At 36.8% G+C, this 27,529-nt stretch overlaps 6 protein-coding genes across 7 annotated transcripts; 3 read left to right on the top strand and 3 right to left on the bottom strand.

The window, feature by feature from the left end:
* Positions 1 to 573: 573 nt before the first annotated feature.
* LOC145898862 (PRKR-interacting protein 1 homolog) lies at positions 574 to 1,550 on the top strand. The gene has a single exon (XM_082987505.1). It carries the CDS (start codon positions 820 to 822, stop codon positions 1,339 to 1,341), a length of 522 nt encoding a protein of 173 aa, XP_082843631.1. The 5' UTR covers positions 574 to 819; the 3' UTR covers positions 1,342 to 1,550.
* A 2,714-nt stretch (positions 1,551 to 4,264) lies between these two features.
* On the top strand, positions 4,265 to 8,252 carry LOC145897361 (mitochondrial dicarboxylate carrier-like). Its single transcript, XM_082985616.1, has 9 exons — positions 4,265 to 4,455; positions 4,547 to 4,666; positions 4,753 to 4,864; positions 4,973 to 5,063; positions 5,125 to 5,239; positions 6,557 to 6,649; positions 6,710 to 6,790; positions 6,861 to 6,917; positions 7,036 to 8,252. Exons 1-9 carry the CDS (start codon positions 4,348 to 4,350, stop codon positions 7,132 to 7,134), a joined length of 876 nt encoding a protein of 291 aa, XP_082841742.1. The 5' UTR covers positions 4,265 to 4,347; the 3' UTR covers positions 7,135 to 8,252.
* Positions 8,248 to 11,424, bottom strand: LOC145897360 (isobutyryl-CoA dehydrogenase, mitochondrial-like). The gene is made up of 10 exons (XM_082985614.1): positions 11,263 to 11,424; positions 11,092 to 11,192; positions 10,757 to 10,926; positions 10,427 to 10,536; positions 10,293 to 10,369; positions 10,053 to 10,190; positions 9,850 to 9,985; positions 9,687 to 9,784; positions 9,443 to 9,595; positions 8,248 to 8,985 (listed from the first exon to the last, which is right to left on the bottom strand). Exons 1-10 carry the CDS (start codon positions 11,399 to 11,401, stop codon positions 8,836 to 8,838), a joined length of 1,272 nt encoding a protein of 423 aa, XP_082841740.1. The 5' UTR covers positions 11,402 to 11,424; the 3' UTR covers positions 8,248 to 8,835.
* Positions 11,425 to 12,902: 1,478 nt separating this feature from the next.
* LOC145898743 (calaxin-like) lies at positions 12,903 to 15,382 on the bottom strand. The gene is made up of 5 exons (XM_082987327.1): positions 15,225 to 15,382; positions 14,623 to 14,757; positions 14,452 to 14,556; positions 14,165 to 14,316; positions 12,903 to 13,517 (listed from the first exon to the last, which is right to left on the bottom strand). Exons 1-5 carry the CDS (start codon positions 15,283 to 15,285, stop codon positions 13,362 to 13,364), a joined length of 609 nt encoding a protein of 202 aa, XP_082843453.1. The 5' UTR covers positions 15,286 to 15,382; the 3' UTR covers positions 12,903 to 13,361.
* Positions 15,383 to 15,776: 394 nt separating this feature from the next.
* On the top strand, positions 15,777 to 17,187 carry LOC145897021 (kelch domain-containing protein 9-like). Of its 2 annotated transcripts, none has more exons than XM_082985177.1 (6): positions 15,777 to 15,903; positions 15,959 to 16,080; positions 16,148 to 16,302; positions 16,443 to 16,557; positions 16,623 to 16,791; positions 16,855 to 17,187. In XM_082985177.1, exons 1-6 carry the CDS (start codon positions 15,826 to 15,828, stop codon positions 17,185 to 17,187), a joined length of 972 nt encoding a protein of 323 aa, XP_082841303.1. In that variant the 5' UTR covers positions 15,777 to 15,825. The 2 variants fall into 2 exon arrangements, with proteins under 2 accessions (XP_082841303.1, XP_082841302.1); XM_082985176.1 differs by having other exon boundaries at positions 16,389 to 16,557.
* A 31-nt stretch (positions 17,188 to 17,218) lies between these two features.
* LOC145899125 (ATP-dependent RNA helicase A-like) lies at positions 17,219 to 25,959 on the bottom strand. Its single transcript, XM_082987843.1, has 29 exons — positions 25,687 to 25,959; positions 25,396 to 25,536; positions 24,673 to 24,818; positions 24,474 to 24,576; positions 24,197 to 24,345; positions 23,917 to 23,963; positions 23,647 to 23,783; positions 23,242 to 23,493; positions 23,004 to 23,081; positions 22,808 to 22,927; positions 22,526 to 22,643; positions 22,368 to 22,463; positions 22,197 to 22,279; positions 21,977 to 22,133; positions 21,455 to 21,576; positions 21,204 to 21,324; positions 21,056 to 21,148; positions 20,816 to 20,910; positions 20,681 to 20,754; positions 20,388 to 20,540; positions 20,194 to 20,299; positions 19,930 to 20,096; positions 19,498 to 19,659; positions 19,116 to 19,230; positions 18,728 to 18,967; positions 18,441 to 18,556; positions 17,805 to 18,011; positions 17,463 to 17,592; positions 17,219 to 17,360 (listed from the first exon to the last, which is right to left on the bottom strand). Exons 1-29 carry the CDS (start codon positions 25,795 to 25,797, stop codon positions 17,244 to 17,246), a joined length of 3,756 nt encoding a protein of 1,251 aa, XP_082843969.1. The 5' UTR covers positions 25,798 to 25,959; the 3' UTR covers positions 17,219 to 17,243.
* Positions 25,960 to 27,529: the final 1,570 nt, after the last annotated feature.

Below are 27,529 nucleotides of genomic sequence, written 5' to 3'. Positions count from 1 at the left end.
TAATTTGCTTTTATAGACACTGATGATGCTTTTAACGAAGCGAAATATATATGTCTAATTAAAGAAGACTGAAAGATTTTAACCTGAAACGAAAGTTTCCTAGACAGTTGGTTTAATGTGTAAATGCATAGTTCAATTTGGTAAATCCAGATTAACAGGAGTAATAAGGGCTAGTTTATTCAGAATTGTTAAATATCGTGATTATCCAGTCTGCAGAATAAGGCAGTTCCCGACGAGATCTCGGTCGTGCAAGACTAAATCTTTTCGCGTGCGCGCGTGCACAACCCAGAAGCCCGCGTGCAACAAAAACGATAAAAGGTCTTTCTTGTATTGTTTTATGTTGAGACATTCGTATACCAAAAAATTTTCGCGTGCAGCCAGAAAAATTTGGCGTGCAAACAAAAAAAGTTTAATAAAATCTTGCGCGTGCAGCTGCCATACTCTGTAGACTGGCAGATTATCTGGTTGACCTACCTCAGATTTGGAAAAAAAGGTTGTGCAAAAATATCTTTTGCGCAAATAACAAACTTACCAATCTGGGACCTACCTAAACCTTATTTACATTTTAGGTGTAGTTTGACATGGAAATAGAAAATCAAAGCACAGCTGAACAGTGGTTTGATTTTGTCCTGAAGTCTTTACTTTATCTTGCCGGCGTTGTACAGTTGATTTTTATTGTTGCAAACTTCATTATATCAAACAAGTCGGAAGAAACAAATGTAAAAAAGGATCAACAAAAAGTGGATACATCAGCTGACACGAAAAAAGTAAGCACCAACCAAAAAGCCGGGAAAAAGTCTGCACGCAAAAGAAAGTAAAATGGAAGGCAAACCAATCATAAATGAAGCACGTATGGATGCTAAGGCAGCGGAAAAAACTGTAAAAGTGATTAAAGGGGTTGCTGCTATACAAAGACTTAAACTGGAAAAATTGATGAAAAATCCTGACAAGCCTGTCCACATTCCAGAACCCAGAAAAGCATGGAAACCAAAAGATGCTCCTGAGTTTGTAAGAGATGTCATGGGATCCAGTGCTGGAGCTGGCAGTGGTGAATTTCATGTTTACAGACATATCAGGCGGCGTGAATTTACAAGGCAGAAATTTTTAAGCATGGAAGAAAAACGTAAAAACCTTGATGAGGAATATGCCCAGAAACAAGAGGATAACAAAAAAGCTGCAGAGGAGGCAACCGAAAAGAAACGTGCCAAGCGACTACGCAAGAAGCAAAATAAAAAACTCAAACAGAAGAAAGCAAAATTGGAAAACAAGTCGGTTGAGAATGCTGCTGAAAATGAAAGTCCTGATTCTGAAGAAGGAGAAGAAGTAACGAATACTGTCTGATGTTTGTTTTCAAATATGGAAACCTTTTATGGAAAAGCATGACAGCAGCATTTGGACTGCACATATGTTTCTGCTACATATTTTACTTTTAGAGAAACCAACCAATAAATTGTTTTTGTAATTTAATATAAGAATTCCACCAAAAAAGCACGAACAGTGTATTTTTGTTGTATGTAGCAGAAAATAAATAAAATTTTGGGCTTGTCGAAGTGGGTTAATTTTAGCATAATAAACAAAAGTTGTATTTTCCCAGTAGAAGTCAAGTAAATGGTTGATCACAACTCTAGAGATTACTTGTATTCATACAAACCATTTGCATTGATGTACCTGATGACCATTTTGCTTGTGGGGCTGCCAAAGCAATTGTGTATCTATTACAGAGGACTAGATATGTCTCACCAAACAAATCGCAAACCCGTTTACACTCGAACGATTTATTATTCTGTAAAATCATACAAACATTTTTTGGTATGCACCAATAAAATGTCCAACCAGGAAGACGCAAACGAATTTTTTCAGCAACCAATTTTGACCTTATCGTGAGATTGTCCTTGGATAAACTTGAATGAGTGGAAACTGCAACGATTGACTCGTTATTGTCATTATCTAGTGCCCAGTAACAATTGAAGTCTCAATTACGTGACCTTCAGGTAAAATTAGATTGGAAAAATACGAAAAACGTTATGGTCGCCGCGCAAATATCAAACTTTCCAATCCGGTATGTTGAACCAACGTCTCGTTTATCATACAGCCACCGTACAAAGCCGAAAATTACGGGAATAGCAGATTATATTTAAGCCACATGTTGGATATTTGGAAAAACCCAAACTTTCGAATCTATAATCCACCAGTCGCATGCATTATGTCTTAATCACGTAACCACTGATGCGATTTCGCTAACGATCTATGTAACAACCGCATTAAATAAAATATTTCATTGAGTTTACCGCCAAAGTAAACATATATGTCTTTCAATACAAATAAAAACAAAATCATGCAATTAAATTTACGTGCAATCATAATTTAACACTTAAAAGAGCCAGAAAACCTAGAAACGAATTTTTGAACGGCAAACTGCGGGATTTTGTGGCAATCCGGGACAAAGATTATAAAATTTGCGAAGATATATTTATAAAATTTCTGTTGTTTGTTTACCCATATATTGGTGCAATAAAAGACAATATTACCCGCAGCGACGAAAGCACAGTCAATTGTTTCATCCACTCACATTCCCTGACCTAATTACCCACACAGTCAATAACGCAGACAGAATAAAGGATGCAGGCGGAGGTGAACTTTCCTATGAACTCCGACGGCCTTCTGGTATTTGGCTAAAGATGGCCCTTTTTTCAGTATGGACGTGGTTGTAACAGCTACTCGCACGGTAAGACCTCAGAAGGCCCAGTGTTTTAAGCAACCTAAAGCAGTAGTTACAAAAGCAAAGGGGTATACTTATCTAAGATGAAGACTTAAAGTTGATTCTTGTGGGGACGAAGTGAGATCCAGGTCTAGGTTAAATAAACAATCAAGCTAAATAATGAAAATCGACGGGCAGATGATAAACAGGAAAAGGAAACATGTCGGTAGTTTGTTAATCAATCCGGTTACCCAAACATTAAAATGACGTAATGAAATAATCTTGCAATAAAATTGAGACGCTGCACAAGTATCAATAGTGAGGTCTTTAGAGTTAAGGTGAATTTTAGCGTTGTAGTACTTTTTTTTGTTTGCCCCCAGAGCAGTGGTTCCCAACCTTTGCCGAATTTATAAAGACAATGCGACCCCCAAGGGCTGCAAACCAACGAGCGACCGCCACGAATGCTGCAATTACCCAACTTTCTGAATCTATATGTAAGATTTGTAATCATATTTAACATTTGTCCCCATAATGTGGCATTACACCAATGACAAGCCGCGTGTGGTGAAAAATTACCTGATTTGAATATGAAGAAAAGCTCGCGGCCCCTAGAAAATTGCAAAAGTTGCAGCATCCCGGTGGGGCAACCACGTATGCTCTAGAGCGACACAGCAGCATGCCGTGTAGTTCCTAATCCGAGAGAATAAGTGGAAAAAACAAGTTCCATCGTGCTGCGCATTGCAAGTACAGCAATCAGCAATATTTTGATTTAGAATACAGTATTTGTTTTATTGTATCAGGTCAGCTACAATCAAAACCCGACGTACAATTGCAGATATTAAGTTATGCTCAAGAGGTGGCGGTGTGGAGGACATATTACTTTAAAAATTTTATATAATGAACTTGGTTCGGGGCTCATTAATTATATGGCCTTTTCTGCAAAGCTTTTAAGAAACAATGGGAAATAAACAGCTTGTATAGGTCCCTATACACTTTTGCACACGGTTTTACCATTGCTTTAATGGGTCTTTCAACTTTAATAAACTCGTCACGTAACGAATTATTGTTGCTTCTCCACATCCACGACACACCCCCTGTGACGCCCATCAACACTAAATATTGGCCAATCACAAGCATATATCGATGAACCATTCGATTCCGGCCACATCGAATGTCAAACCATACCTCGCGGCTGCGCAGAACCTTGTCATGAAGTTGCCGCATCTGTACTTTTTTTGCATGCATGACTGGTCAAGCCTGACAGAAGCAGTTTTTTTTATGTTTACTTGCAGAGGTTTCGCAGCTTCACGTTCACGCAACGCCAGTTTTGCTGAAGCAGCTTGGTGTGGTGGGACAGTCACGTAGACATAATGATATTGCGAAAAGGAGATTCTACGCAACATTTTCGTAACAGTATGAGACGGCAGTTAATGCATTTAGTAGAGTGAGAAGACCCCGCTGTCGAGTTATGCGCAATTTACTCAAGAAATATAGTTTATGGATACAGTTAACGAAGTTAGCAATAGACAACGATTTTCCCCACTGTCGTAAGTTTTCCCAATGCAAATACGTGTTTGCAGCAGTCTTTGATTTTCAACAGCCATCAAATGCCAAGTAAGTTATAAGGCCATTGTTAAAATCTTGTTACAATGGCTGTGCACGAAGTGGATGTGACTAAGAGAAAATCCCTGTGGTATCATGGAGGGTTTGCATCAGCTGGAGCAGCTTGCATCACACATCCTTTGGATTTGTTAAAGGTAAATATAAGATTAATGATTTAATGTCTTACATCAATACTGCAAGTAAGAGTGCAAATATAGTTTTATTTATGGATTTCTTTTGTTCCAGGTTCATCTTCAAACACAACATGGTGCTCAAATGCGAGGTACCCAGATGGCAGTTCACATTGTGCGTAGTCAAGGAGTCTTGGCATTATACAATGGCATAAGTGCATCAGTAGGAAGACAGGTACCTATCCCACAATTATTAAAATTAGATCTGGAATCTACATGTAAACCTTGCATGACATTATGTATTATTTTCTGCTAATACAGCTTACATACTCGATGACAAGATTTGCAGTTTATGATATTCTGCGACCTCATGTTTCCAACCATGGCAAGGATCCAAGTATGCTGCAGAAAATGATGATTGCATCAATAGCAGGTATTTTTCCACTACTTTTTGGCTGTATGCCTCATTCAGTTCATTTTTAGACAGTAAAAAGTTCAAATAACATCACAAGTTAATTTTGACCTGATCTTGTTTTTGTAGGATTTTTTGGTGGAATTGTTGGAACCCCTTGTGACATGGTGAATGTTCGCCTGCAAAATGATATAAAGTTGCCTCCAGCACAGAGACGGAAGTAAGAACTCCTTTTGTTTGTTGTGTGTTTTCAACTCACCTAAATTTACTCGTATTTATAGTTATAAACATGTGTTTGACGGACTTTACCAAGTTGCAAGTAAAGAAGGCATTCCTGCCCTGTTCAATGGACTTGCAATGGCGACAGCAAGAGCAGTGCTTATCACAAATGGCCAGGTAAGTTCCCTGAATCATTTATTATTTAATAGGCATATATAATTTGAAGCAAGATTTTATTTTTTATGATGTCATTTGCTACTGTTTTTAGTGTGCAAAGTTAATTTATTTTGTACCTGCATTAAATTACATCTTGCTTATAAAACTTAAAGAGCCCAGTATGGTAAAATGCACAAAATCAAGACAAATGAATTGTGAATTGAAGAATTGTGTTCAGTAATTTACTGACAGTATTAATAGTTTTGACGTCTTAGCACACATACAACAATATGGCAACATAACCACAATGATGATTAACTCCAATTGCTAAAAGTATGACGAAATTGTTGTTTATTCTCAAAATTATGATGCAAACTCATGTTAGAATATTGCAAAACAATGTTCCAATCTGTATTATTGGTTAAATTGTTAACTTAAACTATTAGTAAGACTGCAGACTCGATAATTTATGTTTATGAAATCATCTATTCACTTAACACATGGAAACTGCACTGACTTTACAGACAGCTTACTGTTGAGAATTTTCAACAATATACTAGACTGTTTAAAATAAGCATATGGCATCACGTCAACCACAGTTTGGAAGTTAATTTAAGTTGTTGTTGACTTCCTGTTTTGATGCATACACAAAATTAACTTTCTTCTTTGTTTGAAGACCCAGCTATTTTAGTAATATTGTATGAAAATAACATTGTAGTTTTTGCAGCTTAATCATGATTTCCTTTTGACATCACTGAGTACTTGATTCGATAACATATTTCTTTGTTTGAAAAAAAAACATACCACTTTTAAATATACAACAATAAATGGATACATTTTCTACAAACAAAACATATGTCATCTTCAGGCACCCAATAAACAGGAAAAGAGTTGTATTTTAAGTATTTTTTGTGCCAGAGGACTGGAATTTAAACAGAGAGTAGCTTAAATTTTATTGTCAAATAAAATTGCTTTGAAGCCTTGTTTGCACATTTTACAATGTGTTTTGATTGAGAAATTGAATGTACCTTTACAACCACTGCTTGCTTTACAGATCAAACAGACACCCTATAAGTGTTTATCGCACATGCTTGATCAGCACTTAAGCATAGTATTGGTTTAATAAACTGCCAATAGCATTATATCACTTACTCAGCTAGTCTTGAACAAATATGTAACTGCTGCAAACTACAAAATTACAATAGTCTGCCTTTGTAAAATGCATTCATTCAGAAAATGTACAATTCACTTGGAATAGTCCAGGACAAGCAATTATTTGCCTGTTTTTTACCTTTTGTTGAACGAAAGGCCAAGTTATGCTAAAAAAATGTTTTTTAGATTGCATTTTATGATCAAATAAAAACTGGTTTATTGAACACCCCCTACTTCAACGACAACATTCTGACTCACTTTACAGCCAGCTTCATTGCGGTAAGTTTTTCTGACAAAAAGTTTTCCACGTTCATTTGATGGACATTGATTTATCTGCAGGGAGCTATTGCAACTGGCATGACCCAACCAGTAGACGTGATGAAAACCAGATTAATGAATGCAAAGCCTGGAGAATATAAGGTAGAGTAACTCTGAAATGCAATGGCACTTTATACAAAAGGATTACAACATTATGCTCATTTATTTACAGGGAATTTGGCATTGCATTGTTTTAACTGGCAAACAGGGTCCTTTGAGCTATTTTAAGGTATGTGTTGAGTTGTTTTATTCTAACAAAGATGAAGTTAACCAGGATTGGTTTTTTCAAATCATATGAATACTAGTTATGACAGCTTCCAAAAATGAACCATGTTTGTTTTCTTCAGGGTTTTGTTCCAGCTTTTATCAGACTTGGACCTCAAACAATTTTGACGTGGATATTTAAAGAACAGTTGCGCTTGCGTTTAGGAAAAGATCCAGTTTAGGAAACAGCAGCAATGAAAAACTTTCTTTGCGTCATATATTGCTGGTAGCTTGCGTGAACTATTTTAGTTGATTGGTTGGAACTAAAACAAATTTAATTCAGCACAATAATGTATACACAATGACTGTCATGGCATACCTCATTAACAGAATTCATGCAGTGCAATGAAAAAGTATCTTAAAATGTTCATGTTTTAGTTTGGCAACTGCCTTATTATTATCCAAAATGGTGGTGTTTTAAGTGTGCCACATGACCTTTACAAAATAACATGTTTTATTGTTCGCTGCATTTGTCTGTGGAGCTGTCATGCACGGCACAGTTGAAGAAAGAAGTAATGAACTAGTGCCTATGAGGGGGAGTGCGCCTTCTGTATTCGATACAATGCGTTTGCACTCATTGCACTACAAGAAAGTTTTATTGCAGAAACTTTCATTATCGTATCATTTTTTGTTCTTGTCTTCACAATTCATGAAGTTTGAATTTTATGTTAAATGAAAACATGTGCCATTTGCCAAAATGATTTATTATTGTTGCAAAAATTACAGAACATGTCATGAAACTTTGACTCCATTTATGTTGTTGCATTGTGCTCACCAACTACTGGTTACAATATTTGTTTGGGCAATTGCCTTTACATGTCAATGACATTTTGTTTACTTGCATCAGACTATACATTTGAATCAATGTTTCCATTGTTTTTTTGCTTTACAAATTATTCAAAAACATAACTTGACTGGTGAGATAAAGCAATATACATATATTTACCTACAGATATGCACATTACTTGTTGTTTACTTGAAATTTGCCACTGCTTGCAATTTAACAGTGTTGAAATATTTTTAAATCTTCTTAAAAAATTCTGTTTAACACTGTATTTTTTTGTGATTCTTGGATTTTTTAGTTGGTCTAAATTGCTTTTTAAACAAGTAATCTCGTAGTTACCAGTTTTAAATTTTTTGCATGCTAATGTATGTAAAAGGACTAAAAATTTTTATAATTTGTGTTCCGTGCTTTTCTTCATGAATTTGTGCGATGATTTGCTGCTTTCACCTGTCTGTAAAAATTGTGTGGTAGCAAGTCTGGCTTGCCTGCTTTTAAGAAACTTCAAAATCCATGGGAGTTCGTGTTGTTTATTTGTGATGAAACTAACATTGCTTTAGAAAACGATCATGAGAAACAAAGAAAACCAAGCTATATCAAAATTTTGGCAACTAACTTCTGCCCAGGATAAATTGTGTATTGATGGCAGAATAGCTGGTTATATTCTGTAAGTTTGTGTTTAAAACCACAGCAAAAAAGAAAAAATTACATGAGATATTGTTGTATTGTAAACCTTATTTTGAACATCAAAAATTAAATTAAAGCCAATGTAATGTAGAGGAACTTCTGTACTACATAACCTCCATGTAAGGACAGATGCTGTAATGGCATAGAAAGAAAAATACCCTTTTATAATTAAATAAAAAAATCGCCAAAGAAAATGAGAGGTAAGAATCATGTGATTCAAAAATATGCAAACACACACCAAAACTACTTTGACCCATTTGTTAACATTGATTTAGCGTAACCTAAAACACTTTTTACAAAAATATACATTTAAAATTGGCAGGCATGTGATGAATAAGGTAAACTGCCAAACAAGCATTAAGAGTCTCTGATTTGTGTGTTAAAAAATAGTAATAAATAAACAGGCAGCTTTACACTACAGTGTGTCTCTTGCAATAAGAAGTCTCATGATTTCATTCGTTCCTTCCAGGATTTGATTGACTCGAACATCACGGACAAACTGTTGTACAGGGTAGTCCCTTAAATATCCGTAACCACCAAACATTTGAAGTGCTCCGTTGCACACCTTATTCAAAATACCAAAAATCAGTTAGCCTCACTAGTATTATTGATCAACCTCTACAATACTTTATACCAATTCCGATGAGGAAAAAATTATTTTCACCGTTTTCTCCACAACAGACTAATATTTATTCTCTTGCACAACTCATAACGTAAGTTTTATCTGTGAATGTGCTCATGTGAAATTATCATTTTAACTGATCAAATTTTTAGTTTTAGCCAATTCACACAACTATGATCTTTAATTTAATGTACTGGTTTAACATCTTATACCCACTATTTCTAAATCCTGGTGAACTGCTCAATACTACTAGCTTGCATAGCATATTTTGGCAGTTCTCACAACTCACCAGTTAAATTTTGGAAGAATTTATGTGGCATTTTGTTTAAAGCTTATATACAGTTGTAATGAGGTACCATTGGACAAAACTTAACATTTATATCAGGACAAAATAACTTACATCAAAACAGTTGTCTGTGGCATGTAGTTTGGCCATTGCACATAGGGCAGGGGCACTTGGAAGTTTCTTGTCCAAGGCCCTTGCTGCCTCTCGTACAATCAACCTCGAAGAAACTACCTTTGTTGCCAATTCAGCCATAGTGTATTGCAAATACTACAAAAAAAAGTACATTTAATTATTTAATAAGCAAGGGCTAATACACTGAAGTTTAGCAGAAATGGCCACAACAATTAAAAAAGTAAACCTGATTTTGGTTTAAAGTTTTTCCAAATGCTTTTCTCACAGCTAGGTGATCCCGAGCAAGCTCAAAACACTTATGGGCTCCACCCAAAGAAGTGGATGCTGTAATTTAAATAGAGTACACTGTTCAACGAACAAAACCACTAATGCATATTTAACATCAATACATATGTTTATACGGCCTCCATTTAAACCAGCCATGGCAATTTTGAAACCAAAACCCTCTGGTCCAATGCGGTTGCTGACTGGTATTGCGCAATCCTCAAAGTTAACAATACAGGTTGGTTGACTTTTCCATCCCAGCTGTAAAGATAGTTTTGTTGTGTTTTGATTAATTAAATTGAGTCAATAATTAGTGTTTAATAAATGCCTTCATTTCTGGTTTTCCAAAACTTAGACCAGGGGTTTCCTTGTCAACTAGAACAGTGGAAATGCCTTTGGATCCGTTATCTCCTGTTCTCACCATCACAAGATATACATCTGTTGCACCAGCTCCACTAATGAAAGCCTTAATTTCCAAATTAAACAATACTTAATGTATATGAGAGTATTGACATGCTATGTTTAATACAATTCAATTTAACTTCCAACACTAGTTCTAATGGCTAACCTTTGATCCATTGAGAATGTATTGGTCACCAACTTGTTTGGCACTTGTGATCAGTGCTGCAGCATCACTTCCACTTCCTAAAAGATACAGTTGTCCTTATCTTTGGTCTAACTTTATTTTTGTGGATGAGTTACCTGGCTCTGTGAGACAGTATGATGAAAGTTTCTCCATTGAAATCAACTGAGAAAGGATGGTTCGTTTTTGTTCCTCATTGCCAAACTGGTTGATCATCCAAGCAACCATACTATAGCAAAATACAAAAAATGTTAACATGTAACATATAAATTTTGCCAACATAACAAATCATGACTTAAAGCTTGGTTTGAGTTATGTAGTATCACCATTTCTAGCTAAAGTCAAAAAACAGTCCTTATATTGAACTTATTGCTAACAAAACATGTATGTGCAACTCTTATTTCCAAGATTTTTAAGTTAGCAGCAGAAATATGTATGAAGCAACAGACTTGTGTATACTGATGAAAGCAGTGGTTGGGACACATCCAGTGGATAAGGCTTCAAATATAACTGAAGTTGCAAGTCGTGATAATCCAGTCCCACCATACTCTTCCTGGCAGTACAGGCCACCAAATCCCAAAGGAGCTGTCTTTTTTATGACATCAATTGGAAATATTTCCTGCAAACAGAAGAATTCAGAGAAAAAAATTGATATCATTGTGATGCAGAACATGTTCATGTAACCTTTGTCAACTAATGACAATGTTTAATAAAACTTTTAATCTTCACCATTTAAGTTGGGTGGAAGTATTTCACAATTAACAATTTCAGGTAAATGTTTTACTTTTTCATCCCATTCTTGCATGTTCGGTTCCAACTCCTTCTTAGCAAAGTCGATTGCAACATTTTGAAATTCAACTTCCTCATCACTCAGTCCAATAGAGACTACAATGTTAGTTGAATAAAGATATCATGGTTACAGTTGGACCTTTGTTAAACACAGTTAAAGACTTACGATCCAGACTGTTGCTTGAAAAGTGTCTTGGGTGAATGCTATTAATTGTATTTGCATGTTGAAGTAGTTTGCAATGCTTCACAATTCGTCCATTCAGTGTCTGAAATACTTTACAGAGCTCCAAAGTACCCCTAAACATTTTTCTTGCATGTGTGAGTCTACTAAAATACAATAATAACAATCACATTCACAATCTATTGAAAATTAACGGTTTGTCAAGAAAAAATGCCTTATAGGTTAAAGTAGTTATACATTGGTTTATATAATACTGTTCTTGAGTTTAAGATGAGGACGCTTCCAAATCACCCAGACAAAATCTCCAAAAGCATACTTTCCTCAGAAAACAACCACGCTTGACAAGTCAATCAGAACTGTCGTATTACACAAGACCCAGACATACAATTAGTTTCACTTAGCGATTGATAATCTATAAAAGTTCTTTACTACAGCTATTAAAACCTGTCAACGTCGGTATATGTGGCTGCCCATCATGCAACATGTCAAAATAATGAACAACATCATCCTCCAGATCATCACCAGACGTCAATCATGATGGGGTTTCCCCTTGGAGGCGTGCCTTTATTGAAGCGTGGCGATTGGGTGTTTTGTTGCAGCAAAATATTTCTGCGAACTGCAATTTTTTTATCTTTTTTTACGCTGGCCGAATTCGACTACCTGCACTCAATATATGGCCTAACCCGAATAATTAATGACGTCATAAATTTCCATATTGGTCGTAAAAAACATGTAACTCCTGGGTCGCATTGTGAGTGTCATAAAACACATTGCATAATAGGAAAGTCGTTCATGACAATTTAGTTCAGTCTTACTTGATCGTATCACCGACTAATTAGTTTTAATGGATAAAAAAGGTTCCTTATATGCGTTTGTGCTTCTATATAGGCCAGGGACGCACAACCTTTTTATTAATGCCGGCCGCATTGCACAAACTTTATTTCACCAACGGCCGACAGTAAGTCCTAACTGATAGTTTCCCTCACTTGTGCCTAAAATTGTAATGAAAAGTTACATTAAATAATTTTTCTTACATAAAAATACCTGATCTTATTCTGTTTTATAACAAAGACTGAACAATTTCATAAGTCAATTAAGTTTTTTAACAATGTACGGCGACAATACAAATGTTTTTTTTATGCATGTGCATGGCCGCATTGAATTAGCATCCACGGACACATGAGGCCGTACGACGGCGGTTGTGCACCCCTGATGTAGGCTGATAAGAAGAAACATAGCAAAGTGAACAAATCGTAGCTGGCTTCATCATCTCCAACAGTTTATAAACGGCACAGTGTGACGAAACAATCACAATAGCTGATGTCTTTCCAGAAACTACTGCTAACCTTACTTTGAAACAACAGTACCCAGTGACATTTCAAACTGCTTCACGGGCGAGTTTGAGGCCCCTGTCTTATACTGTTGCTGTTAAAACGGTCTTTATAGGCCAGGGGACAATTTTTTGCGGCAGTAGTTCTTTACACCTTCGAAATCACCAACTAGGTTTCCTATGTAGGTTTCTCACTTCTGATATTGATGTAGCGAAGCATTTGAACCAAACCTGAAGAACATTCCTAGAGCTGCAAAAGGAGTAAAAGACGACCACACCAGTATAAGATCTGTATGAAGATTCAGCATTTAAGCATTCCATGAGAACATATACCAGTGTTATCAATAACATTGTCCAACATCCTTGGAAACTGGTCGCAAAGATGTGACCACAATCATCATAACTGGCTGTCATTTATGCGCAACAAATTTAGGTATTTATTGAACTAATACAACGTTTAGGTCTATCGTCACGTTGGGGTGGAATTTCACGTTAACGAATACGCATATTGTTTCGCCTTGGTTTGTGCCGTACGGGATTTATTGCTAAGGTAACTTATTGTGCAATGTTACAAAAGTTTTAGAAACACTCAGTTTATATACAGTGGATTTGGTGGCCGAGAAATACTGCCGTATGGTAAATCACGGAGAGGCCGCGAAAATACGAATTGTGAAAACACTTGCGACAAACAAAACGTAAATAATAAAAAGGGCATTGTCCAATGTTACGCAAAAGCACATGAGGACAAACAATTTTAACCCATCCGGTTGTGACCGAAATGCTTTGCTTCAAAAGCACATGCACATTTTTCATCTGGCAAACAAGCACCAAACGCCTCCAACAACAAGTTGTCATCTTCAATCGCCTTTTTAAAATCAGTTCGCGACAATCGGCTGTCATGGTCGTGATCCTAAAAAGAACAAAATACGCTTAGACCTGTTTTGTTACACTGGACATACAGCAGGAACGGATCCAGAAGTTTTCTCTATGGGCTGTGACGACTCAAAACTCATTGTGATGCATTATCAGCGATTATGGGTGCTCGATCATGAGATAAGTAAGTCAGCATGTCAACCATCTGGATTTTTTTTTCAGTGCTTAGACATGCCCCAATGGTTCAAGCCGATTGAGTGTATTTTTAGATTTGAATAAACATAAAATTATAAAAAATATACGCAAACAAAGGTTGGTGATTTCGATTTTAAATAACTCCCCATGATGACAAAAGAATACACTGACCACTAAAACAAGATTAGTTTGTGTCTCCAATAAATCAAATCAAGCTATTCATATAATTTTGTCTTATTTGTTGTCACTTTTGCCTTAACTAAAACAAGTATTATGCCTTAACTATCCGGCAAAGAGGTACAAACCAGCAGTTATATTGACAAGAATAATGCCACACAACTACACTTTCAGTTACAACTTTTAAACATCCAATTTTTATTTATATAAAAGTTTGGTAAGATATTCTGGTTCAAAAAACAACAAAGATTGGATTTGAACCTCACTTTGTTACCACCAAGTAGGCCATAAGTAAATCATAAAAACAAGTACCATCTTTTTTAGAGCCAATTCAACCAGGTCTTTTACTCCTTCATCTGGATCTTCCTCTGTAGGTTGTTTTATTAGACTCGTTTTCAACATTTGGAACATTTCTTCCCTTGAAATGTATCCATCACCATTGAGATCATAAACATTAAAAGCATCTAAGAAATAAAATAAAAAGCTTTTGTTTCGGTTTAAACACGGACAAAATATTTATTTTCCTACGAATATGTTAATATTTGTCCAGCTATTCATTTATAAATTGAAAGTCTATCAGGGAGTACCATAATACTTACAGTCTGTTTTTTCCTCTATTGTTCCTCTCATAAAAATTGAAAGCCCTTCAACCCACTCCGACATGCAAATAATGGAGTCACTGTCTTTGTCAAAGGCCTTAAAAACTAAAAACGACATACAGCATACAATAAAGACACTCCACACACAATAAGAATACAACATAACTGTACCTCGGTCCATTAATATGTCATCAGTCATGTCAAATTTCCGGTGGAGAATTTCTCTGAACATGCTGCGATCCATCTTAAAACCTCCCACCAGGTCTTGGTAACAAACGATCAAGGCTTCAACTTCACTCTTATCATCTAAAAAGAATGAAACAGCTGCACAATGCACACAATACTAAAGTCATTGCATACTGCAGACCAGGTTGCAATAATAAATGTTTAAAGGGTTCTATTGCTTATATGACAAGACAACAAATACAATAACAGTGTACTGTCAAAACCTAATGTTATATATTTTAAAATCCTAAATGTTATGACAATAATCGTTTATTTGTCTGTACATGTAGCCTTATGGCACTGTAACTTAGTCACAATAAAATACAAGGAAAACAGAGCATCATGTTAACAACAAATAAGGACCTACAGTGAAATAAAACATGTCAATTAACACAAACTGTGCATTAGGCTCAGAGCAACCCAACTGCGTGCTGCCGTCGGCACAAGCCTATAAACACAAAATCTAGTTTTAATTTCAAAACACTAAGCAAAGCTAAAATGTATAGACTTTGTGTTAGCGGTTAATAAGTATTTAAATTTTCACTCACAGTGTCTCTGACAAGAAGTTCTGTAAAGTTCTTCAGCAACTTTGTGGTTTTTCTTGCTCATTTTGAATAACAAAGGCAACACTACGCAGGAAAAGTGGCGAAAATTTATGTTTTTGTTATTCCTATAGCAGTCGCAATATCGCAGCTTCTGGAGTTTGCAAAGCTAGTAACTTTGGAAATTTATCCGTATCTAAACAATTTTTGTTATCATTATATTGGAGAAAACTAAATAGTATTAGTAAACAAAATAGTAAATTAAACAATTATCATAACAGTATGACACGGAAAATCAATATAATTTGGTTAAATGAGAACTTGACGTATTAACAAGTATTATAATTCGACCCTGCAGGCTTGGATGAGGATTGCTGTTGGCATGGTAGTTGTTCACACACGTATTCGATCAAAGTTATACTTCTTTTTTTTAGCAAAACATGATATCTATTGTTTTGTTTTGTTTTTTTCTCGTCACGCTTAGGGTATAATTTTTAAAATGTATGTGATTCTTACTGATTACCAATTAATTTTATTTGCAATTTCCTTTTGCTTTGCAGTTATTAGCACAAAACTAAGGAAAACCGCCCAAAAAGTATAACAAAACATGTCCTGGTCTTTTCAAACCCTAAGCGGCAACAAGTTGACGACATGCTTTCATGCCAGTGTTGTCTGCGGTGATAATGTAAGAGGTGTCATATTTCATAAAGGCCAATGGAGTTCCCGAATTTGCATTTCAGTTGTACATGCATGGTGGATATCAACACTACCCCACCCAGGAAGATCCTTCAGCTGATATTTGCGTGTTTGGGACGGACAAACAAATTCAAAAGCTTCCAACTAAAACAATTGGTCCAGCCAGGTATTTCGTACTCTTGAAACAGTTAATTTTTTTGCCTTTCTTTTTTGACGTTGTATTTGCAGAATAGGTCCCATCACACTGCTGTGGCAATAGATGACAAATACATCTGTATTGTTGGGGGGTGGGATGGTAAAAAACGTGTTAATGATGTTTGGATATTTGACATAGAGAAATCAGACTGGCGTCAGTCATTGGCTTCTTCAAAATCACATGCTCCTGCCGGTATGTTAATTACTAAACAAAGTTAAATGCATATATTATGACTTTCTACAATAGATCATACCAACAGACTTATCAATACATTACAGGTCTGAGCAGTCACACATGCACATTAGTCACGAACAATGAAATGATTATCACAGGTCGTGAAGGGGGTGTGAGAACACAGAGGAGATATGGAAGTGTCTTCAAACTGAAAGTAAATCCAACAAAGAAAACACACCAGTTTGAAGAAATGTCCAACCACATTTCATCCAGGTATTTATTTTTTTTACCACCAAACAAACAGGAATAAGCATAAATTATTAAACAAGTTAATACAGATCAGGCCACACTGCTTGCTTGTTGGGGACCAAACACTCTGTACTGAAACAACACCAGGTTTCTGTTGTGATTACTGGTGGACGGGACTCTGCAACACCAGACCTTATCAATGTAGGATCACCAATCATTACTTTGCCAAACGAAGACTTGCAACATGCAATTGAGAAGGTATTTTTCCAAAATATTTTGTTTTGAAAATTATTGTCTGGCCTAAATAAATCTGTTTCTCAGCTGATCAACGGAAAGGACAAAGCAGTTGTAGCTGTTAAACCAATAGCACTAAGGCACCATGCCAGTGTGGCTGCCGTGAGGTGGTCTATTGTGCACGGAGGGGAAGTGTTTGGCAAAGTAAGAGACTGCACAAGCGGCAACATTTACATCCATGATGCTTGCGCTTTGAAATGGTGGCGCATTGACACTGGTTCAGAGAAAACTGCTGATACATTGAAAAGGTTTGGTCACTGTCTATCATGGTTGCAAGGCAAACTCTACATCATCGGTGGCATTGGAACACAAGGCAAAGATGCTTTGTCCAGCATTGTGGAAATACAGTTCCCTTCATGACATACAGAACGGTGTACATTAGTGAGGTCTTCTGGGTAGTTGAGCGACAACACCAATTACCATCTTCCTCTGTGTGAACGTTGAAAACCAGCACTGTGACGGTTGCCTTGACCACCTCTGTATGGCCTTCCTCTTCCTCTGAAAGTAGAGCCACGATAGCCTCCTCTATAACCCTAAAAAATGGAAATCAATTTACAACCAATATATATGTTTATATATACGTTGAGTCAGTGCACAGTTAAGAAAAATATATATTATGTTTTGAATCAACTTACCCTTCCTCCACCAGCATATCCACTGGCATAGCCTTGACCACTGTAACCCTGCTGTCCAACTCTACCCCGGTGTTCCCCACCCGTTTCTCTGTAATACTTTGAAGATGGGGGACCGCTATCAGATTGAAAGCTAAAATCATAATGAAGAGTTTTTCGTATGAGGCTTTTTGTCATATCTGACATTTGTTGCATTTATAATTAAAAAGTATATGTTGATCTTTTTACACTCATTTGAGTATGTTTAGCTCTGGAATACTAGTAGAATCTAGTTAGGCACTGTAGGTATGTTGTTTTCCTAGTCAATGGCAAAGTAACAAAAATATAAAGAATCCATGAAAACACCTTTGTAAAGCTTCATTGGGTGTTATCTTAGAGCCTGCAGCTGCTACATGTGATATGTCCTTTATTAGTTCGAGCAGTTTTTGGTCTTCTGGCGCAGGTTTACTTATGGACTCTGGGTCAGAAGTGCTTCTCACAATAATTTGTGATATTGAAGAACGAAGCGCGACAAGATTTGAGGCAGATTCAACATCCATCACCAGTTTTATCCTGCAATTTAAAACATTGTCATGAAAAACACCCTTTCGAAAAGCATTGTGTAGATTAACTGCAAGACAACTAACTGTAGTCACAGAATGCTAAAATCCAAAATGGGGGACCCCACATGGGGTTGTTGAGAGTACACCAGTGTCACACATACACAAATGTCAATACATAGGTGATAGGCCTGAAGTTTTTTAGTTGTTTAATCAAAATATAAAAACCAGGTGATTGTCCAACAAATGACTCAAAAGTATTTTTATCAATTAAAAGGGGGCGGATGAGAAAATAATTGGAAGTCCTGGAATGGTGGGAATGTCTGATGGACACGAGACTTTAAGTGACACATTTTGGCCCACACTTCGTTATCACACTTGGTATGCCACACAAAAACTAAAAAACTTTTTTTGTATTAGTTATGGTATAGAAAATACCCACCAATCATCCACTACAACTTGGTTTTCTTGTGCAACCACTGCACAGGGTGTGAATAGAAGCAACTGAAGTGGATTGATCATCGTCAATTGTTTTGCACTGATAGCTCGTGTCCGAATCTAGCAAACACAAACATACTAAATATACAAAAAAGCAAAATTTCCTTTTTTTTTCTAGACAAAGATTCAAAATGACACCCAATAAGACTGTTTATGTTGGAAAAGCCATTGTTTGCTTATTTTGCAACTCAAAAACCCAGAGTGACACAAATGACATGAGCATAAGCATACCTTTTCTCCAAAAATGAAAAAGGGTGATGGAAAAATACAATCCTTGTTCCCAAATGGACAAACAACTGATGATTTGTGGATGAGTGCGGGTTTTGATTCACACAATACCTTGCGCTTTTCCTTGTACATACACACATTAGGGTACAGGCCAATGCAAAGAAGGGATATGGCGATATCAAGTTTTTCATCAAATCCGCTGGGGTTGAATTCAGAGGTATCCAAGGACTCCTCTGGAAATCCCTGAATTGTTTTCAAAAAAATGTTGCTAGGTATTAAAACTGAAGCTATTAGATTCACTTGACACATTCTTGATGGAGTTTAAAAGATCTATGAGTTTTAAAGGATCTATTCATGACCTACTGAACCTAATTGGAACAAATGTTAATACCTCATTGATGAGAATTTGTTTGAGTTGATTTTTAGCTTCCCAAGTCATTCTCAGTGTTGACATATTAAGTTGTTTAGTTTCACAGAATCGTGATTCACTTTCCTCTCCAACCATCCTAGAACGAAAATTAGCCACCCGTTTTGTAAAATTAACACACATAAATTTGAATGTGGTTTTCTTGTGCTGGAACTAATTTACAGGCATTACCCAAACTTGGTATTGAAGTATATATATGTATATATATGCTGAAGGCAATGTAATGTTTGCCTTTTTGATCATTTTGCCTCAAATTGAAGTACTCAACACTTAAACTTAAATGCATTAGTATGTACCCATCTTAAAAAGTTTGCACATAAATTCTCTAATTGTTTGTTAATTTTACCTGGCATTCTCCCATGAATTAAATGACATCAGGAGAGCAACATGGTCACTAAAACGTAGACCAGAAAACGTTCTGTGTTTCCAACTCAATCGTTTTCCGAACATTTCAAATGGAGATGGAAAACATGAGGCAGCAGCCATGATGCACAACGCATCTCCAATACTGAGGATGCAAAAGTAAATATTTTTTTGCTTTGCCGCCAAGCATAAATTAATGTCATTGGAACATTCATGCATGAAGGGAAACCACAGTTAATAAAAAATTTTTAATTTTTTTTGCGAAAACGTCAGTTCTTAAACATATTTATATTCATAAATATTATTGCCAGCAGATCTGTTTTGCATTGATCATATGCCTGGCAGCATCAGTAATGAATTATCTTTGAAAGTTGAAACATATTCAGAGGGACAAAAATATCTGGCAGAAACTTACAAAAAGTTACATCCCAAGATGATCATTTTTCCCAGTCTTGGCTCCAGAGGCATTTTTGCCAAAATTCTTCCCAGTTTGGTGAGTTCATTGCTTCGATCTAATGCTTTTATTTGACGGAGAAGGTACTCAGCCTCTATTACTGCATCAAGTGGTGGTGGTTCCAATGCCTAACAATTTTAAGCAGACCCATTTTAAATACATTATTTTCACAGCTCAAATGTATTGCTATGATCTAAATTTACAACTTGTCTTGTGCAAAATCACCTTTGATAAGAACTCTCCTATTCCACCAAGACGTAGCAGTTTTATACTAAGAGCGATTTCATGCAGTGCTGTCCGCAATATCTCTGGTGTGGAGTGTACGTCCATTCTTTACAATAAATAATAACGATTACCAGGGGATTTGGGCAACAACCTGGTTTCGATTTTATTGAATCAGGCAGGTAACTAAGCCTCACTTTTCATATCGTGCCTTGCTGCACAGGTAGAAACAGAAGCCGGGTCTAACTCTTCCTGCTCTGCCTTTACGTTGCTCCAAGTTAGACTGCGATGCCCACACTGTGGTGTAGTTGGTCATATTGTTGTGTGAGGTAAACATTTTCATTTTTACTCTGACAAAAAAATCAGAAAAAAAGCTTTAACAAGCACCATATAACACAAAATAACATTATCACTGAATAAAGAAGACCAGTAACATTCAGGTGGTAATTATCACCAAGAAAACAAAATTTGTTTTTAAAATGCAACTTACTTGCAAGAGTCTATCACAAACACAACATCATTGATGGTAATGCTCGTTTCAGCAATATTTGTGGACAAAATGATCTGGGAAGGGACATAATTACCCTTCAACAGAACAAATATAACATTTAAAAACATACTATACCTTTGTAACACCTTCAGGCACGGGGTGAAAAACTTTGTGCTGATCCTCTCTTGGTATCTGCGAGTGCAGAGGCAAAATTTTGTACATGCTTCCACCTAAAAAAAGTTTTATTAAAAACAACTGGCCCCTCAGGAAATTGAACACACAAAAAGACCTAGAGTTTAAATAGAACCTAATAGTGCTTGTTAAAAAAAAACTTTGGTAAGTAGGACAGAAAATTAAAAGAAATTTCCAACTTGCCAAACAGGGGGTGTTGTTTCAGATGCATCATGAGGGAATAAATTAAGTTCCATCCAGGAAGGAATATTAGCACAGCACCAGGAACGCCGAGGTCTGTTAACAAACGTGTTACAATATTTCTGGCAAAAAATGAATATATCCAATTTACCTCCAATGTACTTAAGTAGGGATTCGACAAGCTCAAAACTCATTTCCCGTTCACTAATTTGCGCCATGGCATGGTGCGTTTGTGCTGAATACTTGGGATTGATTGAAAGGTTTAAATTTTCCTGTTACACCAAAACAAATAAATTAATGATAAACTTTTGCAAGGCATTTAGCATGTCATTCCATGGATGGTTCCATACAAAAGATTCTTTGTATACTGTATATCATCATAACTTGTATTATTGAGCTTACCCCATCTTCTGCAGTGAAATCATCTTCATCAGCATTGTTGTCTCCGCGTTTGTCTTTGCGCTTGTTTATTTTCAGCGGAGGAACAAACTTCAACATTTCAATGCAGTCTTCCATAAAATATTCTTCAAAAACAATTTCATATTTACCTTAACAAAGACATTAAATAGAGCAGTGTTTCCCAACCGGTGGTATGCGAATGCATTCTAGGTGGTACGTGAACACCTTTCCGTAATTTGCGGATATAATTCGAATTGAAAAAAGTGTAAGTGATTCCTAAATGTTTATTACTTCATCCCCAAGGTTGCTTTTAACATTCAACTAGGTGGTACGCATCGAAATTGTTTGCCTCTAAGTGGTACGCAACCACAAAAAGGTTGGGAATCACTGGAATAGAGAAATAGAAAACCTCTGAAAGTAGATACAAGCCTTTATGGTAAGCACAATGTTAGTCCAATACAACAAGCTATCTTCAACCTAATAAACAAGGTAACAAATATAGTTGGTCATGTCTACTTTATTCACCTTGAACAGGGTGTGTGCGCCCTTCTACTTCCAATATCGGGCAGTCATTGAAGTATTGACTAAATATACTAGTGTCAATTGTGGCCGACATTAAAATGACCCGAACACCGGGAAAAGTGGCCACAATGTCACGAAGGACAACCAACAAAAAGTCAGTCTGAAAAGTCCAATGTAAAAAGTTATGTTAACTCGAACAACTTATTGCTGACTTCTGTCTTACATTTATGTCCCTTTCATGGATTTCATCAACGATAACATGGGAAATTCCCCGCAAACCATTTGTCAGCTTGCGGAGCAACACACCTGATGACACATTTTATAACTGAACTACTTGTGCAAATTTTGTTACAACTTATATTGCAACATTAATTCATTAGGGGCTATACTGTACCAACTGTGCAGAAAAGAATTCCAGCATGAGGTCGTGGCAAGACTGATTCAAATCTCACACTAAATCCAGTGCTCATGCCCAGATCTTCTGATCTCTCTGGTAAAAAAAAAAACATGAAGATGACTTCTATTTTGGGAATGCCAAAAAATTTGGTGTACCTGCAGCTACTCTTTCCGCCACCGACACAGCACTTATTCTTCGTGGTTGTGTGACTATAATGTTACATTCTGATGCCCGGTTGGTTTCAATGTAATGATCAAGAATGTACTGTGGTACCTGTAAGCACAAAATAGCTTCAGATCAAAAATTATGTAATACTTTATGTATTTTTTTGTATACTTCTGCATTATGCCCAATAAGTAGTAACTAAAACATTGTTTTGACAGAAACACCAAATTGTTACCCTTACAAACTACTGCAATATATGCGTTGAAACATACCTGTGTTGTCTTTCCAGATCCTGTCTGTCCTCGTACAATAATTACAGCATTCTTTTCTACCATATCCAGTAATTGTTGTTTGTATTCAACAATGGGAAGAGTGTTTCTTTCTTCCAGCATCTAGAAACCAATTTCACAGCTGGCTGCCATCCGTATTGCAGACATACAAACATTTGCAAAATACTTTATAACAAACCTTTTGTAAATGTGTGTTGTTCTCCATGGAGTAATCATGGTTGTTTTTCAGATCATTGCTTATTTTTTCATCACTGCACTGAAATATAAAAACTCTAAAGTGACAATTTTTGGATAAAATATTGATAATGACTGTAAATATTTTTTAAAATATGTATTTGTTATAACTATCAACTTTTTTTCTTAAAAACTATGTTACTAAGTTTGCTTGTCTAGCAAAATGACAAACTTCGACTTACATTGGCCAAAGGGCCTTCATCAATGTTGCAGCTTGTCCAAGGATCCCAGTTCACCTGGGGGGGTGACCAAGGAATAACACCAGCCACCGGTTTGGCATTGGTTGCAGTTGGAGGGGCTGGGTTTGTAGGAACAAGGCTAATAGGCTGTGAGCTGTCACTTGGTGGGATAATGGGCTTCACATTTTGTGATTGAACAATGTCTTTTATCTTTTGCTCAAGCAATGGCGCCAAGGACACAGTATATGGCTCAACCTGTCAATCAAGGGTCTGCTAACTACTAAGTAATAAAGCAGCAAAAAGAATTATTACATAGAAATCATTTAATAAAACACAAATAGAAACAAAGTGTTTAACACACATTATCTCTATTTATTTATTTTGCTTATTGTTAATATTACATATTACCTCATCTAAAGGCTTCTTTTTTGTCACTCCAGTGTAGCCTTCAATTGCCTCCAGGTGGAAAAGTTGTCTGACCATTGACAGAGCACATGACTGTGAGCTATTCTTTTTGTTTGATCCTTGCTCTCTTGCATGGAGAGCTATTGAGTTGTGTAACATAATTTTTTACAGCAACAAAAAATTACAAAGCAAACTTAATAACAGAAAAATAGACCAAAAGTAGTAATGCAATTATGCAGAAAATACACACTAAAGAAAAAGTTGAAGGCTTACATCTTCCAAGCTTCTTCACATACACTGTAAGCTCGGCAATAAAAGTTCTAAACAAAAAGTAAACACAATATAACAAACCTAGCTTTCAAAGTTCAAAAACAAACAAAGTCTTACCATCAACCGGCCACAAGCTTATTCAGGAAAGTTGCAGTGCATTTGTTAGCTTTATACTGAAACCCAGACCACTAACAGTTACTATACGTAGCATGTGTGGTCTTGTACAATGTGAACAAGGTCACAGCTAACTTTCCTGAACACCAAGCAAATGCAATGCATAAACCTGCAATGGTCAGGTCCAACTTGACTGTATTTGTATTCTGGTGAGATTCTCTCCCTCTGGAAAAACTCATTCAAACGCTGTTTGGCATTTTCAAATGTCCAGCTGCCATGTAGTTTTGCATTCAGGTTAATTTCTTCTGACCCAAAAGTCTGTTAAAAAAATGACATTGCAGTGCGTTATTGGAACATAAAACAGGCTTATGGCAATTCAGGTCAAATAAAATCATGGTTCTGCCAAAAGTAGCAAACAAACCAGTTCTGTTAATTATTGTACACACCTCCTCTTCCTCTATCTGCCGCTTTCGGTTGTAATAATCATGCAATGCCCTTCCACGCTCCGAGGGCCCAGCTTGCGCATGTGAAAATGTCACCTTCTGATCACTGTAAGAATAGACCACAGTAGTGTTTACATGAATAATGTTGTAAAATATATACTGTTTTTGGTCTAAATTCAACACCAAATCTTTGCAAATATACCTGGAAACTTGGCCTGGTGAAAATGATGGCAGCTGCGTTTGTATTTGCATGTGAGGTGGAACAACCCCAGAGGGCAGAGTCGAGTCTTTCTTTCTCTCTTTCTCAGAGGTATCTTCACTTGCTGGATTCGAAAATGGCTGCTCAACCTAAAATTAAATATAAAATTACATACAACTTTAAGTAGAAGCAATTAAACAAATAGTGAACAGAAGACAGTTTCATGGTTGGCTGAGGGTTTATTAGTATGTGCAAAAACTAAGTTAAACTTTCTTACATATTATCATTTATCAACTACAAGCCATGAACAGTAATTTGGCAACTGTGCATTTTCTATTGTACTAAAGCTTTGCTGTCATGGTGTGCCAGTCTGCAGAATATGGCAGTTCCCTAAGAGATTTTGGGCATGCAGGACCAAATCTTTTCTGCATGCTTGAGTGTGTGTACATTCCCAAAAACAGCGTGCACACAAACGATAAAACATCCTTGGTGCAAATTGTTTCTTAAATTGAAGCATGTGGCAATCTGTTTTCCTTTAATTGTTTTATGATTAGACATACGCATGCCAAAAAAAAAATTCCCAAGCACTCAAAAAAATATTGGTGTAAAAACAAAAACATGTTGACAATTTCCATGTGCAGCTGCTATTCTCTGCAGACTGGACAGCGTGTCTAATTTAATTGCTCCGAAATGTTCCTGAAAATGGCAGGAAAAATTCAATTTCACCACTTTTGATGGTAAACTGTTGGCATCTATTTTTCCCACTCTGACAAGGTAATTTGCAAAATCATATGCAGCATTTGTTTGAGCATCTTTTTTGTTCGTTGAATTTCCAATTCCGACATAGGGTATACCTTCAACCCTTACCTGGAAACCAAAAATGAGACATAAATTGAAAAAGCTGTTATCGACGTTTCTGTCTTTTATTCAATCACACATATCACATATACGTGAGAAAAGATGAACAATCAAATTGTGCCTTTAGGCCTATAATAACAATCGTCCTTACTTACGTACCTCGCACATGAACTTTTGTCTTCCCTTGAACCCACTTGGGTGAATGTCATACAAAGGTGACAGCTGCTGTTTGCCAAGCCAAGAATACAGAAAACTTTTAATTTCTGCCATTGTTTTCAGAAATATTGCAGATTTGCAAAGACCTTCGAGTCAAATTGCCACCCGCCGTGACGCATGACTGCACGCTGAAAACAGCTGAACTCTTCACAGCTATAGACACCAAATATACGCCACTAAGGAGTCTATCTCGTCATATTTGGTCGTATAGATCCGTATAAAACCTAATCTGTATTTTGCCCAATTTGAAATGAAAAAAGGTACGTCCCGTAACAAACAAAACTTCCCTGATAAAACTTGTTTGTTTTATATCCGGCTAGTACAGACCTGGGTCACCCCACAATGCCTTTAGTTTTTATTTGTGTTGTTTAAACTTGTGAAGTGCTTTGACTCGGCGGCATAATTTGCGAGTCCTATATTTGAAATGCAGCCGTTTACAATGCACGCAGTCGGCATTGAAGGAAGTGGAGAAGAGCCTCGTTGTTGACTTTGTTAAGAATGAAGCTTATATTGGGAACACGACAGTTGGTCGTATGTTGGGTCCTCGGAAGTACAATGATGTGCAGCAGAAGCGTAACAAATTTCTCCCGAAGAAGATAAGAGCATCGACCAACGCAACATCGGTTTCCCCAAGAAACGACAAAAAGTTCGAACCCAGCACCACTCTGTTTTGCCCAATGGGGAAGTCATGCTGCTGATTGGAGCCAACGTTCCCGGGGTGTTCTGGATCAACGATCAACGACGAAGGAAGAGGCGGACGAAAGGAGTCAAGTGCCGTGTATTTTAGGCTTGGTTGGACACTTGTGGGACCGTTTCATGGTTGTGGTTCAAGTGAATCACTGGTATGTGTGAATTTTTGTAAACTCGCAGGACGAAACGTTGCACCAACAAATAAAGTGTATGTGGGAAAGTGACTTCGGTCCTACCGCGCTGTCACGTGGAACGACAATGTCGAAAGAACACAGGTACACATTTAAACAGATGGAAGGCTCAGTCAAGTACCATGATGGACAATATCAACTGCGATTGCCATGGAGTCCAGATGCTCCAAACCTACCGAATAACCGTTCTATGGCAATAAAGCGTTTGTCATATTTAAAATGGCGATTGGAACCTACCGCATCACCCCGTGACACACCCGCAGAAACCAGGGAAGGTGAGGGTTGTCTTTGTTTGTGCCGCCAGATTTTAAAATACGTAGCTAAACGATTTAAGAAGGCCCAGATTAAACAGCCTTTTTGGGACACTTGTTTCATTTTGCCAGGAACCAATTGCGTTTGTCGCCGTTGAAGCGATGTTTCATCAGGTGAGGGTGGACCAAGTTGATACATCAGTGCTGAGATTCGTTTGGTGGCCTGAAGGCGATTTGTCGTGTGCCTAAAGACTGAAGATACCTGAAGACTATACCAAATGCTGGTACATATATGTAGATTACCAAACCAAAATTTCGTTCTTTTCGTTACTGCTTTTGTTATGCTTTCTATGTTTGGCATTTACTTAACAAAGGCTGCGCAGTAGCTCTGCGCGGACAGACCGCGTGTTAGGTTTTCCTTGCTTCTGGTGTTGCCAATGCTTGGTAATGTGTTTTTGAACCTAAGGATTCTATTTGAATAATTGTGTTTAGATTCTATTTGAATAAGCTGTGTGAAATTTGGAAATTTTGCCTGCTGACTGATCGGTCCAAAAACAGTTTGAAACCTTTCCATTTTTGGCGCGTTGTTGTGCCGGTCGTTCCTGTATCGAATACAAGTGTCTGTTGTGTTCCGCGGGCTCGGCCACCTAGGAG

This window comes from Ascidia mentula, chromosome 4 (assembly GCF_947561715.1).
Source record: "Ascidia mentula chromosome 4, kaAscMent1.1, whole genome shotgun sequence".
In the NCBI taxonomy this organism is placed as follows: Eukaryota; Metazoa; Chordata; class Ascidiacea; order Phlebobranchia; family Ascidiidae; genus Ascidia; species Ascidia mentula.
Note: the sequence above shows the minus strand (reverse complement) of the source record. Positions and strands in the feature narration are given on the sequence as shown.

What these genes read in the sequence shown, in the direction of transcription:
- LOC145898862 (XM_082987505.1), top strand. Translation starts at nt 820, where the DNA reads ATGGAAGGCAAACCAATCATAAATGAAGCACGTATGGATGCTAAGGCA.
- LOC145899125 (XM_082987843.1), bottom strand. Translation starts at nt 25,797, where the DNA reads ATGGCAGAAATTAAAAGTTTTCTGTATTCTTGGCTTGGCAAACAGCAG. An exon ending in ATTTCACTGCAGAAGATGGG is followed by an intron (nt 21,325 to 21,454) that starts GTAAGCTCAATA and finishes TTGGTGTAACAG; the next exon opens with GAAAATTTAAACCTTTCAAT. An exon ending in AGCAAGGCACGATATGAAAA is followed by an intron (nt 20,300 to 20,387) that starts GTGAGGCTTAGT and finishes TTTATTGTAAAG; the next exon opens with AATGGACGTACACTCCACAC.
- LOC145897360 (XM_082985614.1), bottom strand. Translation starts at nt 11,401, where the DNA reads ATGTTTAGGGGTACTTTGGAGCTCTGTAAAGTATTTCAGACACTGAAT. An exon ending in ATACTGTCTCACAGAGCCAG is followed by an intron (nt 10,370 to 10,426) that starts GTAACTCATCCA and finishes TGTATCTTTTAG; the next exon opens with GAAGTGGAAGTGATGCTGCA. An exon ending in CCACAGACAACTGTTTTGAT is followed by an intron (nt 8,986 to 9,442) that starts GTAAGTTATTTT and finishes ATTTTGAATAAG; the next exon opens with GTGTGCAACGGAGCACTTCA.
- LOC145898743 (XM_082987327.1), bottom strand. Translation starts at nt 15,285, where the DNA reads ATGAGCAAGAAAAACCACAAAGTTGCTGAAGAACTTTACAGAACTTCT. An exon ending in AATAGAGGAAAAAACAGACT is followed by an intron (nt 14,317 to 14,451) that starts GTAAGTATTATG and finishes TTTATTTCTTAG; the next exon opens with ATGCTTTTAATGTTTATGAT. An exon ending in AATTGGCTCTAAAAAAGATG is followed by an intron (nt 13,518 to 14,164) that starts GTACTTGTTTTT and finishes TGTTCTTTTTAG; the next exon opens with GATCACGACCATGACAGCCG.
- LOC145897021 (XM_082985176.1), top strand. Translation starts at nt 15,826, where the DNA reads ATGTCCTGGTCTTTTCAAACCCTAAGCGGCAACAAGTTGACGACATGC. An exon ending in GTGTTGTCTGCGGTGATAAT is followed by an intron (nt 15,904 to 15,958) that starts GTAAGAGGTGTC and finishes TTTGCATTTCAG; the next exon opens with TTGTACATGCATGGTGGATA. An exon ending in AAAATCACATGCTCCTGCCG is followed by an intron (nt 16,303 to 16,388) that starts GTATGTTAATTA and finishes AATACATTACAG; the next exon opens with GTCTGAGCAGTCACACATGC.
- LOC145897361 (XM_082985616.1), top strand. Translation starts at nt 4,348, where the DNA reads ATGGCTGTGCACGAAGTGGATGTGACTAAGAGAAAATCCCTGTGGTAT. An exon ending in CCTCCAGCACAGAGACGGAA is followed by an intron (nt 5,064 to 5,124) that starts GTAAGAACTCCT and finishes TCGTATTTATAG; the next exon opens with TTATAAACATGTGTTTGACG. An exon ending in TTACAGCCAGCTTCATTGCG is followed by an intron (nt 6,650 to 6,709) that starts GTAAGTTTTTCT and finishes ATTTATCTGCAG; the next exon opens with GGAGCTATTGCAACTGGCAT.